The 14,887-nt window shown below is 42.6% G+C and overlaps 1 protein-coding gene across 2 annotated transcripts; it reads left to right on the top strand.

The window, feature by feature from the left end:
• Positions 1–8,899: 8,899 nt before the first annotated feature.
• Positions 8,900–14,062, top strand: LOC137272288 (uncharacterized). Of its 2 annotated transcripts, none has more exons than XM_067804652.1 (4): positions 8,900–8,985; positions 10,827–11,636; positions 12,237–12,393; positions 12,941–14,062. In XM_067804652.1, exons 2-4 carry the CDS (start codon positions 11,277–11,279, stop codon positions 13,771–13,773), a joined length of 1,350 nt encoding a protein of 449 aa, XP_067660753.1. In that variant the 5' UTR covers positions 8,900–8,985; positions 10,827–11,276; the 3' UTR covers positions 13,774–14,062. The 2 variants fall into 2 exon arrangements, with proteins under 2 accessions (XP_067660753.1, XP_067660752.1); XM_067804651.1 differs by having other exon boundaries at positions 8,926–9,150.
• Positions 14,063–14,887: the final 825 nt, after the last annotated feature.

Raw genomic sequence — 14,887 nt, 5'->3', positions numbered from 1 at the left:
TTACATGTCTGTGGACATAACAACACGAACATGCAGATTACATGCCTATGGACGTAACACGAACATGCCCATTACATGTCTGTGGACATAACAACATGAACATGCAGATTACATGCCTATGGACATTACACGAACATGCAGATTACATGTCTGTGGACATAACAACATGAACATGCACATTACATGCCTATGGACATTACACGAACATGCAGATTACATGCCTGTAGATATAACAACATGAACATGCAGAGTACATGCCTATGTACACAACAACACGAACATGCACATTACATGTCTGTGGACATAACAACGCGAACATGCAGATTACATGCCTATGGACATTACACGAACATGCACATTACATGTCTGTGGACATAACAACATGAACATGCAGATTACATGCCTATGGACATTACACGAACATGCAGATTACATGTCTGTGGACATAACAACAAGAACATGCAGATTACATGCCTATGGACGTAACACGAACATGCCCATTACATGTCTGTGGACATAACAACATGAACATGCAGATTACATGCCTATGGACATTACACGAACATGCAGATTACATGTCCGTGGACATAACAACAAGAACATGCAGATTACATGCATATGGACATTACACGAACATGCAGATTACATGTCTGTGGACATAAGAACACGAACATGCAGATTACATGCCTATGGACATAGCAACACGAACATGCCCATTACATGCCTGTGGATATAACAACATGAACATGCAGAGTACATGCCTATGTACACAACAACACGAACATGCACATTACATGTCTGTGGACATAACAACGCGAACATGCAGATTACATGCCTATGGACATTACACGAACATGCAGATTACATGTCTGTGGACATAACAACACGAACATGCAGATTACATGCCTATGGACGTAACACGAACATGCCCATTACATGTCTGTGGACATAACAACATGAACATGCAGAGTACATGCCTATGGACATTACACGAACATGCAGATTACATGTCTGTGGACATAACAACGCGAACATGCAGATTACATGCCTATGGACATTACACGAACATGCAGATTACATGTCTGTGAACATAAGAACACGAACATGCAGATTACATGCCTATGGACATAACACGAACATGCACATTACATGTCTGTGGACATAACAACATGAACATACACATTACATGCCTATGGACATTACACGAACATGCAGATTACATGCCTATGTACACAACAACACGAACATCTTATCTTCCACGCTTTCGTCTGCTCTGTGACTTGAGCTTTTGTGGCCTAGCGCTAGGTAAAAAACGATCAAGTGCTCCCTGCCAGGCCTGAACATTAACATTTCATGTCTGCAGAGACCAAATCCAAGTAACATACTAAGACACATTGAACACAATGGGTACCTCACGTTGAGACCGACCTCCCCAATCCCTCAGACGTGGTTCACCTTTTAGATACATTTGGTATCGGACCTCAAACGTTTCTTAACACAGGATCAGACAGCCGTTGATGCCGTTGATAATGAACATCAATAGCTGCTCAAACTCCGTTAGCTGTTACAGTCATTTCTCAGACGTAATTTAGGACTGTCTGTCATAACAATCATACTCGTTGATACCCTAAACCTTTTAGAGTATATACGGTATCTCATTAACTGCAGATCCCATAACGACCCTTACCTGTAGTAATCACTAAGATCTGATTTTGATTACATGGAATTTTTCACAAGCCGCTATGGTATAGCTGGTATCGGTGATTAAAGCGTTAAACAATAAATTACAAAACATAGCCAGATAAAATCATCAAGTGTGGGGTTCACGCACCTTTCCCGCCACACACTTGCTGCGTTCACAGATTACGTTCTACAGATTGTGGTTTTGAAACCCTCATATATTCAAAGCCTTTGTGAAGCTCTATGAACTTATGATTGAGCTGGCACACTGTTTGTTCTATGAGCCCATATGTCACCATAAACAAATGCAGAACAACGGCCACTGCTCTGTAATGCAATGCAAAATACAATACAGAGCCCAACCCACACTGCCAGTGTTTCCACCATTTCGCCGAATTGTGGGTAGTGATATGAGAACTGTTTCACAAGGGCGTGTGGTTAACGCGATTGCTTGTCCCTGCCAGGACGGGGTCTGGTGCAATAATACCAAACAGTATGGTCTCATATTCCACTTGGAGTGGAACTAATTATCAAATCACTCACTAATTGCTTGATGTGTGTGAGTTTAGTTCTACTCCGCTTTTAGCAATATTCCAGCAATATCACTGGGGTGAACATCGGAAATGGGCTTCACACAATGTACCAATGTGGGGAATCGAACCCAGCGTGACGAGCAAACTCTTTAACCACTAGGCTACCCCACAGCCCACAAACCAGCACTGAATTACGTTAATGTACTGTCACGGAAACCAGTGTCCCATTTTCACATTTTCCCCAGAACGGATATCAAATATATTCCTATGTAAAAGCCCAGATAAATTTCTGGATAACATCCCTTCAGTTGTACATATTGATAATCCTGCTATTGGGACGTCCAGACAGCAAAGACCTGAACAACACAACAACACGAACATGCAGATTACATGCCTATGGACGTAACACGAACATGCCCATTACATGTCTGTGGACATAACAACACGAACATGCAGATTACATGCCTATGGACATTACACGAACATGCACATTACATGTCTGTGGACATAACAACATGAACATGCAGATTACATGCATATGGACATTACACGAACATGCAGATTACATGTCTGTGGACATAACAACACAAACATGTAGATTACATGCCTATGGACATAACACGAACATGCACATTACATGTCTGTGGACATAACAACATGAACATGCACATTACATGCCTATGGACATAAGAACACGAACATGCAGAGTACATGCCTATGGACATAGCAACACGAACATGCAGATTACATGCCTGTGGACATAGCAACACGAACATGCAGAGTACATGCCTATGTACACAACAACACGAACATGCACATTACATGTCTGTGGACATAACAACGCGAACATGCAGATTACATGCCTATGGACATTACACGAACATGCAGATTACATGTCTGTGGACATAACAACACGAACATGCAGATTACATGCCTATGGACGTAACACGAACATGCCCATTACATGTCTGTGGACATAACAACATGAACATGCAGATTACATGCCTATGGACATTACACGAACATGCAGATTACATGTCTGTGGACATAACAACGCGAACATGCAGATTACATGCCTATGGACATTACACGAACATGCAGATTACATGTCTGTGAACATAAGAACACGAACATGCAGATTACATGCCTATGGACATAGCAACACGAACATGCAGATTACATGCCTGTGGATATAACAACATGAACATGCAGAGTACATGCCTATGTACACAACAACACGAACATGCACATTACATGTCTGTGGACATAACAACGCGAACATGCAGATTACATGCCTATGGACATTACACGAACATGCAGATTACATGTCTGTGGACATAACAACACGAACATGCAGATTACATGCCTATGGACGTAACACGAACATGCCCATTACATGTCTGTGGACATAACAACATGAACATGCAGAGTACATGCCTATGGACATTACACGAACATGCAGATTACATGTCTGTGGACATAACAACGCGAACATGCAGATTACATGCCTATGAAGGTGAACAGAAAAACGAGGAAGTGTTGTGAACCTTGTGTACTAGTACTAGCCGTAACCTGACGTTTATTGTGATCACAGCAAATGGCCTTCAGTGTAGCGTGTGAGTGTTGACACTGAACTCGGCGTGTTGAAATTACAAATTGTCCGCTGTGTAGACAGGGAAAATAACACAACAACATTGATATTTCTGACTTAATCATACCGTATACCGTACCGTCTGCAGTAAATACAGCTGAAAAAGTGTGTACTCTCTAATGCCGGTTACTGTGTAATATAGCTGTAGGGAGCGAGTCACACATAAGCAACTATGGGCTAAGGATCCATATAATGAACAACACCCTAAACCGATCCAAAAATTGATTTTGTACATAGCATGCAGGAGTTTCACTTACCTTGTACATAAATTACAGGCTGGTGTGTGTGTGTGTGTGTGTGTGTGTGTGTGTGTGTGTGTGTGTGTGTGGAGGGGAGGGGGATATAACGCGCACGCTCACAGACACACACACACAGACACACACACACACAGACACACACACACACACACACACACACACACCTCACCTCCTGTGCTTCGAGAATACCTCGCGAGAACGGCCCCTCTCAGAGGTGTGGCCACTCAATTGGCAGAACTCCTCAGCTATGATCGGCCATGCAAGCCCGTTGCCAAAGACACGGTAGCTATAAGTGTAGTCCTTTTGGCTCAAATGTGGACTCGAAAACTAAAAAAACATAACATACTCAATGAAATGTTGATCATAATCTACACATTATATGGTCACAAATTCTGCAAAAACCTCACAGAGTTGGTATGATGTTCTGATTATGATTAGCGTTTCATTGGGTATGTTATGTTTATTAGTTTTCGAGCTAGACTGCAATTCATCGGTCCGTTTTTCAGCTACACGGACTATAGATTGGTTAAACTGGTTTTAGAGCTAAGTGGACTGGACACTACTATATTCAGACCTCACTCCACTCTTGTGTGCCTCAGCAGACCATTCTACAAACTGCAGGCTGGAATAATGACTCTACTTTCGAGAAGTATAACAACAAATCTGTATTAGAGGCAACTTCGTTTTCACACTTTGCGTGAAAATGCCTAGTTTTGATTGGATTTGTACGTATACAGAACCAATCACAAGCAGAGGGATCACGTGCCCTCCCTACTGGTTGGTTTTACCTGTTATGGCCGATTTTCAAATATCCCTTTAAACTATGGCCCTTGCTCGCTTTCGTTGTCTCTCACTTGATCCCTCTGCTTGTGGGGTCATTGGTTTCATTTAATCTCAATCAACCTTCAACTTTCAGGTAAGTTTCGTCTAAATTTCAATTAAAAGTGTTTCCCGTGTATGTGGTCACTATGGTTTTATATACAGGACAGGAAGTGACGTCATTGCAAGGTAAATATTCCATGCGTAATCTGCATTTGCACCCCATGCTCAAGTGCGGCACGGAAAAACTCGTCGTGCCGAGGAGTTGAGTTGATTTGAGATTAACGTCATATCGACATTATTCCAGCCATACAGCAACGAGAACAAGTTTGCATTCATACGCATTTTAAGTACAAAGTCAAAGCGAGTTTCTGTAAAAAATAGATATTTATTATTTACATATAGAATATTACATAGCACCAAATTACAAAATAAGCAATCAGTCGTTCACAATACATCGTTACAATATTTATCACTCCGAGGCCCCGGGTTCGATTCATCGCATGGGTACAAAGAGTGAAGCCCATTTCTGGTGTCCCCTGTCGTGAGATTGCATGAGTATTGCTAAAAGCAATGTTTAGAAAGATTTCAGACCTATTCAGAAAAAAAGTATTAAAGCTCTTGGTTGATTGACATATTGAACCCCGACCCCATGCCTTGATGTGTGTGTGTGTGTGTGTGTGTGTGTGTGTGTGTGTGTGTGTGTGTGTGTGTGTGTGTGTGTGTGTGTGTGTGTGTGTGTGTGTGTGTGTGTGTGTGTGTGTGTGTGTGTGTGTGTGTGTGTGTGTGTGTGTGTGTGTGTGTGTGTGTGTGTGTGTGTGTGTGTGTGTGATATACCGCTGGTTCGCCTGACCTAAAGTTGGTTATATGCACTAGCGTTGACAAGCAACAGACGTCACCTGGTCACATAAGCTCCGCCCACTCATGCGTATTTATGATTTATGTGGACTTAAGACCTGTCGGGGTTTAAGGGCTCAACAGACGTCTTTCTGGCAAGGGCAGGTAACAAGGGGTCGAACGTAATGTTAAATATGGTAACAGTGCGGTTTTGTCTTCCGAGATACTTGAGCACGTTCCACCTGCCATGATGCTGATATATCACTGTTATTGTCCTTACTCGCGGGGCTGTAGATGACTATTCCTTCTACATAAGGAAAAGGTACATTTGAGAATTTGTCTGTAGATTAAAGAATAAGGCACAAATGGTTCTTTGTAGCATTATTGCAACATTTACCAGTCATGAATTATATGATTCTCGGTTGGGGTTTTCACACGAGGAGAGGACATCTTTCTTATTCATCACTTGAGCAGTCTAAGTAAATTTAGTCTCAGTGTATTTCGTTACACTCCACCGCCGAGTCTAACAAAACCTAGTAGAAGGTCGCGCCAGGTAACCTTTGAGCGATTTAGGGATCGGAGGGACTTTCAAAATATTCACGTCACTGACACAGATCTCTCCACAAAGAAAAATGCGCACATAACACAGTTATTTGACCTGCATTATATACGCTTTGGGGGTTTCTGTTGACATGGTTACCAGTAGCCAATATTTCCGCAAGATGACATCCTTGAACATTGCCAAAAACACTATTTTCAGCGACTGTTTACTCACCGTTGTCATGGTTGTACGTATGCCGTGTGCATCACCCGGAAGCGAGCGTACGCTAAATAGCATTCGGAATCGTTCTGGTTCGAACCTTTCCGAGAGAAAGTGTTGAAAAAAGTATGTGTGACTGTCCACTTTTGCGATTTGGTAAGCTGTGTTCTGATTGGTCAATCTCAAAGGTTACCTGACGCGACCTCCCATAAGGTTTTGTTAGACTCAGTACTGGAGTGTAACGAAAAGTACTGAGGATAAGTTTACATAGAATGATCACTGGAGGCAACTCATGCTTGTCTCCAGGTTGGAAGTGGTCTTCAGCAATCCGTGCTGGTCTCCCAGTGAAGATCCGGGTTGGAAGTGGTCTCCGGCAATCCATGCTGGTCTCCCCATGAAGATACGGGTTGGAAGTGGTCTCCGGGAATCCATGCTTGTCTCCCAGTGAAGATCCGGGTTGGATGTGGTCTTCAGCAATCCATGCTTGTCTCCCCGTGAAGACCGGGTTGGAAGTGGTCTTCAGTAATCCATGCTGGTCTCCCCATGAAGATACGGGTTGGAAGTGGTCTCCGGGAATCCATGCTTGTCTCCCAGTGAAGATCCGGGTTGAAAGTGGTCTTCAGTAATCCATGCTTGTCTCCCCGTGAAGATCCGGATTAGAATTGGTCTTCAACAATCCATGCTTGTCTCCCCGTGAAGATCTGCGTTAGAATTGGTCTTCAGCAATCCATGCTTGTCTCCCCGTGAAAATCCGAGTTGAAAGTGGTCTTCAGTAATCCATGCTTGTCTCCCCGTGAAGATCCGGATTAGAATTGGTCTTCAGCAATCCATGCTTGTCTCCCCGTGAAGATCCGGGTTGGAAGTGGTCTCCGGCAATCCATGCTGGTCTCCCCATGAAGATACGGGTTGGCAGTGGTCTCCGGGAATCCATGCTTGTCTCCCAGTGAAGATCCGGGTTGGAAGTGGTCTTCAGCAATCCATGTTTGTCTCCCCGTGAAAATCCGGGTTGGAAGTGGTCTTCAGTAATCCATGCTGGTCTCCCCGTGAAGATCCGGATTAGAATTGGTTTTCAACAATCCATGCTTGTGTCCCCGTGAAGATCTGCGTTAGAATTGGTCTTCAGCAATCCATGCTTGTCTCCCCGTGAAAATCCGGGTTGAAAGTGGTCTTCAGTAATCCATGCTTGTCTCCCCGTGAAGATCCGGATTAGAATTGGTCTTCAGCAATCCATGCCTGTCGTAAGACGCAATCGGATGGTCAGGCTCCCTCACTTGGTTGGCACATGTCATTGTACCCCAACGAGATTCATGGTGTTGATCACTGGAATGTCTCTTCCAGACTGGAATATTTACAGAGATATTTCTGCGTGGGGCATTAAACAACATACTCTATGATCAGTCCAAACCACATATACATGTATGTGTAGAAAGGAAACAAATGTTAAACTAGTGTTAGCAGTATGAACTACTCTGATCATTTTATTTTCAATCTTTTATGGTTTATTAAAGAACTGGCACTTTGAATCCCACAAGCATGAGTAACGTACTGACAAAACCTAGAAACCAGCTCGAGGTCGGACGCAATATAAGTTCACAATCATATGTGTCCGGCGAATCCAAGGGACACACAGCGTATTGTAGCAGTTTAAAAGACCAGTCCCTTCAAGACTTGAACATCGACCAAAGGAAAGAACGTTAGTCTTCAGTCTGGACTCAAGTTACAAGTTCAAGTCTTCAAAATACAAATACAGTTTCACCAACTAGGAATCCATTATTGTCTAACGGGAGGTCCAGCCGTCAAGGAGCATTACCATACTGCGAATCGTTCCATCCAATAACTGTATGCCAGGATCTGCTGACCGTGAATTCGAACCCCGAATGGTTTTAACAACGAGTCCAGGTTTGTCAGCACCATACCAATGCTCATCCGCTTCAGATAGTAATAAACGACAACGACCAGTGTCACTTTCACTGTAGACACCTCTATCCCCACCCATCTATGACCACCCCTACCCCAATCCATGCCCACCCTCGTACTGTAGACATCTCCATCCCCATCCCACATATGCACACCATATCCTCATTAACGCCCATCCTCGTACTGTAGACACCTCTATCCCAATCCCACCTATGCCCACCCTATCCTCAATAAGGCCCATCCTCGTACTGTAGATCCATGCTCACCCTCGTAGGCGTTCACTTGGATTATTTCTCTGATTTGTATAGCTCAGTCACGCGAGAGAGCCAGTATTACCTCACTGCCAGGGAAGAGGGGTCATTGTGTGCTCAAGTGCAGGGGTGTCAACAAACCTTACAGTGAGACGTTTGCAAATAATTACATTCACTGTGCTTTATCCACTTTCACAAACTACTACACAGAGACCTCGCTATTCAAGGGTAGACCGTGGCTCGTGGTGAGATCACTTCGGGAACGTAGGTCGAGCTTCAAGTAAGATTTCTGTTGATCGCGGGGTTACGTGTGTCAAACTTTGTAATTACTCATAAATGTTCCTTATGTGACCTTTCCTCTATAAATATGCATCGTTCACATAAACACAGTTCTACAGAAAGCGTATGTCTAGGAACACAACTGCGATCATGTTCAGATTCAGAGGTATGTAGATTTTTTTTCTTTCACGATAACAGGTTAAATATAGGGAATTAAACTTACACTCAAAGAAACTAAACACGCATGTTTAACTGTGTCAAGAAATCATATTCCACTGTTTCTTGTTTGATACAGGTCTCACAGTTGTGTTTTAGAATGCTTACAGTGTTACCGTGACTGTTTCCAGACTAGGGACGTTTTTCTGGTTGGTTGGTTTGTTGTTTAACGCCACACTAAGCAATATTCCAGCCTATGGCGGCAGTCTGTAAATGTTCGAGTCTGGATCAGACAATCCAGTGATCAACATTATGAGCATCGATCTATGAGTTTGGGAACCGATGACATTTTAACGTTTGCAAATGTTTTAACAACTCCAGATGTCAGGTTTATACTCAAGTGTTTGTCCGCGTACGTTCATTATATTATGATCATTACTATTTTCAGAGAGCTGTATTCATGTTTAAATTGATTTTTTCACTTTAATGCATTTTTGTCCTTAACATGTTTAGGGCAAACCTTGGGTAGATAACATTTGCTTTGTAATTATAGTAAAAGGATTCCGTGACCATCTTGATTATATTTCAAAACACCAATGACTGAAGTAAGATAAAGGAGCGATTTAATCGCGCCATGCAACTCTTCTATAACGCCAATACGCGGTGTGCACAACGGAAGGAAAGGTATAGGTAAAACAGCCTTATTACGAGGTCGGCATATAGTGTTTATTCATTTAGTTTATAGGAACCCCCGACACGTATAGATGATACATATATATCACTCTTGTGGTGCTGGATATTTTTGCAGACAAATTCCACACACGTTAATATGTCTCCACGATCACCGTCCCGGTAACCGGCGACCTACTCAGAACCGTTGGTGATTTGTGCCAGCTTGGAAATTGACCACAATAACAGAAGAATTACCTTGTGTTATCTGAATCGGTCCATTACTCAGATTTTGTCATTACCGACTGAAACGTATTCTGACGGAATACATAGGTCATAAATCACCTGAGTCAAGGCGCTGTCAAACCAATGCTGACGGAAATGTAGCTCTGTTTTCGAACAGAAGCAATGGTTTGTAGAATAGAAAGGTTCTTATGGATGAATTTATCGTTATTGTGTGTTTCGTATAGAGGCGGCATGGATAATATACAGAAAATTATTTACACAAACTGCTGAACGTGTGCGAAAAGTATAATGAGTAAAAGTAAAAGTATAAAATTTTTAAGAGCCCATCATGTGGATAAGACAAAGCTCTAACATGACACTCATCGGACGAGCATCGGAAATTATTCGAAATTCATTTACAATGAAATAAACTATATACACTTCCAGGTAATTGTTCAAAGGATCAATGATATCTTAGAACAACACTTAAATTGCTTTAAACAGATACTACAATAGGTTTTATGGCATCTGACTATTTGTTGTTAACATTTTCATTAAAACTTCTTGTTGATCCATGTTACTGAGCACATAGTCTTTTGTTTCCCGTATGGACAAACTAACAGGCAAATATTATTAAATTTCATTTGTATTTTGAATACATGCATTGCACTTCATGGGGTTCATAATAAGATTATTGACTCAATATTTACTTGTTCATAACAAATGGTATAAACTGAAGTGTATTTCAAAACGTCAGTGGAAGATGTATTAATCTATGTTAATCTGTTTCAGGTATCAAAGAAAACTACCACAGACGTTGATATCACATACACAGCTGAACGGTTGGTGGTGTAGACCCTTCTGGAGGAACTTTTACCGACATTATTTTGTTGATAATGGAGACAAATCGATTTTCGCCGCGGGCGATGTTTCAAGATTGACCTATAGAAGAACTGCTGTTACAAAATGGAAGAATGTCGCGTGCTCTCTATTTACAAATCGTTTAGAAAAGAGTTGAGACTATTGTTGTGCGGTGGTGTCTTCTAAAGCCACTTTGTCATCAGGGCGATAATGGTATGCACAGCACAGACTTAATAGCCTAGCTTAGACGTTGCAGGTTAACTTTGTTTTTTCACAACTCTGTCTGTCAGGTAGAATCCAAAAGAGATTGATTAAACGTCATTTGTTGCGAAATATGTGGTTTTGATCGTGATAAACGAGACAGATGACAGTGCAACCAAGATGGCGGCTCGAGCAGACGATATCGGAGATGGCAAAACCGCTGCTCTGATGTCAACGTTATTAGAAGATGCTATACAGGAGAAGGATGGTAAATCTTCAGCAACTCTGGATGAGTGCATAGAGCATGTAGTTTTTACTAACGGGCCACGACTGAAGACGATTAATGCCCTCAAATATAAAATGGCCTCTTCTTTTACCAATCAGCTGGTGGAGAGACTAATGACGTCTTGTCCCTCTTGGAGGCGTTACATAGTAACGCCAACAAGATATGAAAAGACGGCTGTGCTGTTTCTGGAAGACTTTGGTTCCTTCGTCTGCCATGTACACCTCAGGAGACCAACCCGACTCTCACCATTTGTAGTAAGTGGAGGAAAACCCAGATCATCACTGTCATTGGCTCACATTGTAAAACTCTAACACTCAGTCCCAGAAATGCATTCATATTTTTGGAAATCGATTAGAAAATAATCCATACAGGTCCCAGAAAACCCTTAAGAGCTAATGTCATCTAGACTTACCAAATCATTGTGTATTTGAGTTGGAATGTTTTTTTTAAATATAAACTGTGGGATCTCTAAGGCAGACTGCAGAGCCATATTACGTTGCAGTTCCGTCAAAAAACCGTCACGCCGAACACCTGAGTTCGACTTACCCCCATCGGTACATTGTGTGAAGTCATTTCTTGTGTCCCCCATTGTGATATTTGTGGAATATAACTGAAATCGGCGTAAGGCCATGTTCACTTCATTCAAACTATAAATTCAAATGGTATGACGCTGAGAGTTACTCATAAGAGAACTTGAAAATAACAACACTCGCTGTCGATATTATTTGTACCACTAAAAGTTAAGTCATAGACACGCTGTACCGTCTATAAGTAGTAAAAGGACGGACTGAGACTTTGCATTACGTGTTTACCGCGTCATGTAATTGTATTTGCAATTTTGCATCTTCTTCCAGTTTGAAGGAAGTCGTCTGCCGTCGATTTATGGAAAGGTCAAGGTCAGTCCCCGCGACAGCAAGGAACAGCAGATGTCTGTACTCCAGGAATGGCGGGATTGCGTGGACAAGGAGGGGTACCTCAGATCGGACTGTGTCCTGAAGTGGTTCAATAAAGGTATGAGTAATTTCCAGGGTACTTCATTATGTCAATTCAAGTGTAACGAAACATTCTGCATAGCACGTTACTACCGTCGACATTAATACGTATAAAGAAGGACGGCGGGCCACATCACAAGGCTGTGATCTACGTATGTCACTGTGGAATTCTGTACTTACACAGGACATATGTGGATTTTGTTTGAAATACTTTGCGCAACGACTTGTGGGAGGATGACCCAGTGATAATAAAATGGCGAGATATTGTATGCCTTGCTTTCGGTTTGATTTCGGTTTTGATTGTTTTCTAGTTATTTCAATTATTTTCTCGAAACGTCTTTGTTTTAATATCTATTATCAGAAGTCGAATATTATACAGCAGCGAAAAATATTTCGAAAATAATAACAAATGATTAAAATATTAAAAACATAGTTAGGCCATCAACGTGGCATTAAGGCTGTTTGTTGTATTACATGTTGTATATATGTTGTATATATGTTGTATATTAGACACTTACTCGCTTGATCGCTCCTTCCCTCCTTCACTGGCGTGTTTCTACTGCCAGGTTTGATCAAGGCTGCTAAGGACATGACGTCGTCTGGCAGCTGGAATCACCTGGACGTTCAGAACCTCGTCACCGCCGCAGGCGTCGTCATCATGTGTGTCACGGCAACTCCATCCCAAGACAAACCACAAGCTGGTTCCACTCAACTCTCTTCTGTCTGTTTCAACATTAAGTTCGTCCCTTGTTTAGACTGGGTGAAAGTCCCCCAAGGACCCATAAATCTCCCAACATCACTGTGCCATCCCTTTCCCAAAATGAAGACTAATCTACAGGAGATGATTAAAAAGGTTGGTAGGAGAGACAGATGTGCCCTTGTGCTCGAGGCGATCAATCTCGCCGAATCCGATGAAGCATCTCATTGGAGGATGAGTTCAGTCAAATATGACAGAGAGATTCTGAAACTAATAAACGAAAATTCATTCCCTTGTTTCGCTAAAGATTTACTGGTTCTGATAGAGAGCATCGTTCAGAACAGTCCTGTTGCTTTGTCTGCCCTGACCAAGCAGGTGTTCCTTCAGACCCTCCTCAACTCGATGCCAAGGTTCCAACAAGAGGAGTGCCATCGGGAGGCTTTTCTTCTCGACATACTTGACAACTTGGAGAGATCCTTCTCTGCCAGGTACTTGCGGATGTTCCTCATTCCGTCTGTGAACATTTTGAAAGATGTAGAAACCTATGAGGTGGAGAGGACGGCGAAAGGTTTAGGGAAGCTTCTACGAGACCTGAAACAAAAGCCAGAGCTGCTTCTGGTTCATGCTGGACTATGTACATTGTTGGAGGCGATGACTGGTGTTAAGGACATCCGACGTAGGAAGGCAACTGGTTGGCGGTGAGACCCACAGGGTATCGAAAAGGCTGTTTGCTTTGATTACACGATGCCATCTAGAAAGTGGTCAAATGCACACACAGTCAGCCGCCTAGCCAGCTCAGCCACCGCGACTTCCTGTGGGCTAGGCGGCTGACTTTGTGAACTGGCGATTAGGTGCCTGACTCTGAAGATGCGGGTTCGAATCCCGGATGGGACTTAACCCAAAAGTACTAGAATTTGTACTTTACTGAGAAAGTGAAATCCTAAATATGACTTATGAGGCTGTTTCTTGATAGATAAAACATATCTTTGTCGATGTTAGTTCAACATTGTTTATGAAGGTGTTCTGTTTCGTTTCGGTGCTGTGGGGCTAGACTAGTGGTGAAAGCATTGGCTCGTCACACCGAAGACCCGGCTTCGATTCCCCACATGGGTACACTGTGTGAAGTCCATTTCTGATGTCCCCGACGTGATATTGGTGTTGTAAAAACATGCTCATTGTGTCGTTCCATCCATTTTCCGATGGGCGTTTGGTAAGTCAAAGCCTTTGCACGTCAAGCTGCAGAGCGAGGTTCGAATTCCGCATGGATACAGTGTGTAAATCTAATTCCAGACATCACTTGCAGTGCTAAGGTTTAAGTGCTGGTAAAGTGAATTTACTAACGCACAAAGTAAACCAGTGGCTTCACATTACTTTATTGTATAATCAATCATGAATACCATTCCCAGAAACAGGCCCAAGGGGACAGCCAGAACACTTTGTTGCACTGCCCGTTTGATACAGCAAACAGTTGAACGGTTGTGAATTTTCCCTCCTGTCAATCAAGGATATGCAAACAGTCCCATCCATGCAAAGGCAAATAGCTGACATGGCTACAGGTTGTCTAGGAAACACCTGGTAGAACATTGCATTTTCGATTAAAATACTTCAGTCGTGAGAACTGAAAGCAGGTGATTCGACCCCATGCCATGTCACACATACGACGGTCTATGTTGACAACACGAAGGTGGTATTCGACGAAGAATTCTTATTCACAATCACCCCCCTGGAACCATTATTCTGCAGAGGTGCAGTGATGGGTTGACTGTCCGCCTGCGTTTGCAGTGATCGCGTGCTTGTTTTGGTGGTGAGTGTAAGT

Source organism: Haliotis asinina, chromosome 2 (genome assembly GCF_037392515.1).
Source record: "Haliotis asinina isolate JCU_RB_2024 chromosome 2, JCU_Hal_asi_v2, whole genome shotgun sequence".
NCBI lineage: Eukaryota > Metazoa > Mollusca > Gastropoda > Lepetellida > Haliotidae > Haliotis > Haliotis asinina.
This window is presented reverse-complemented; position numbering and strand designations above follow the sequence as displayed.

What these genes read in the sequence shown, in the direction of transcription:
- LOC137272288 (XM_067804652.1), top strand. Translation starts at nt 11,277, where the DNA reads ATGGCGGCTCGAGCAGACGATATCGGAGATGGCAAAACCGCTGCTCTG. An exon ending in CCCGACTCTCACCATTTGTA is followed by an intron (nt 11,637 to 12,236) that starts GTAAGTGGAGGA and finishes ATCTTCTTCCAG; the next exon opens with TTTGAAGGAAGTCGTCTGCC. An exon ending in CCTGAAGTGGTTCAATAAAG is followed by an intron (nt 12,394 to 12,940) that starts GTATGAGTAATT and finishes TTCTACTGCCAG; the next exon opens with GTTTGATCAAGGCTGCTAAG.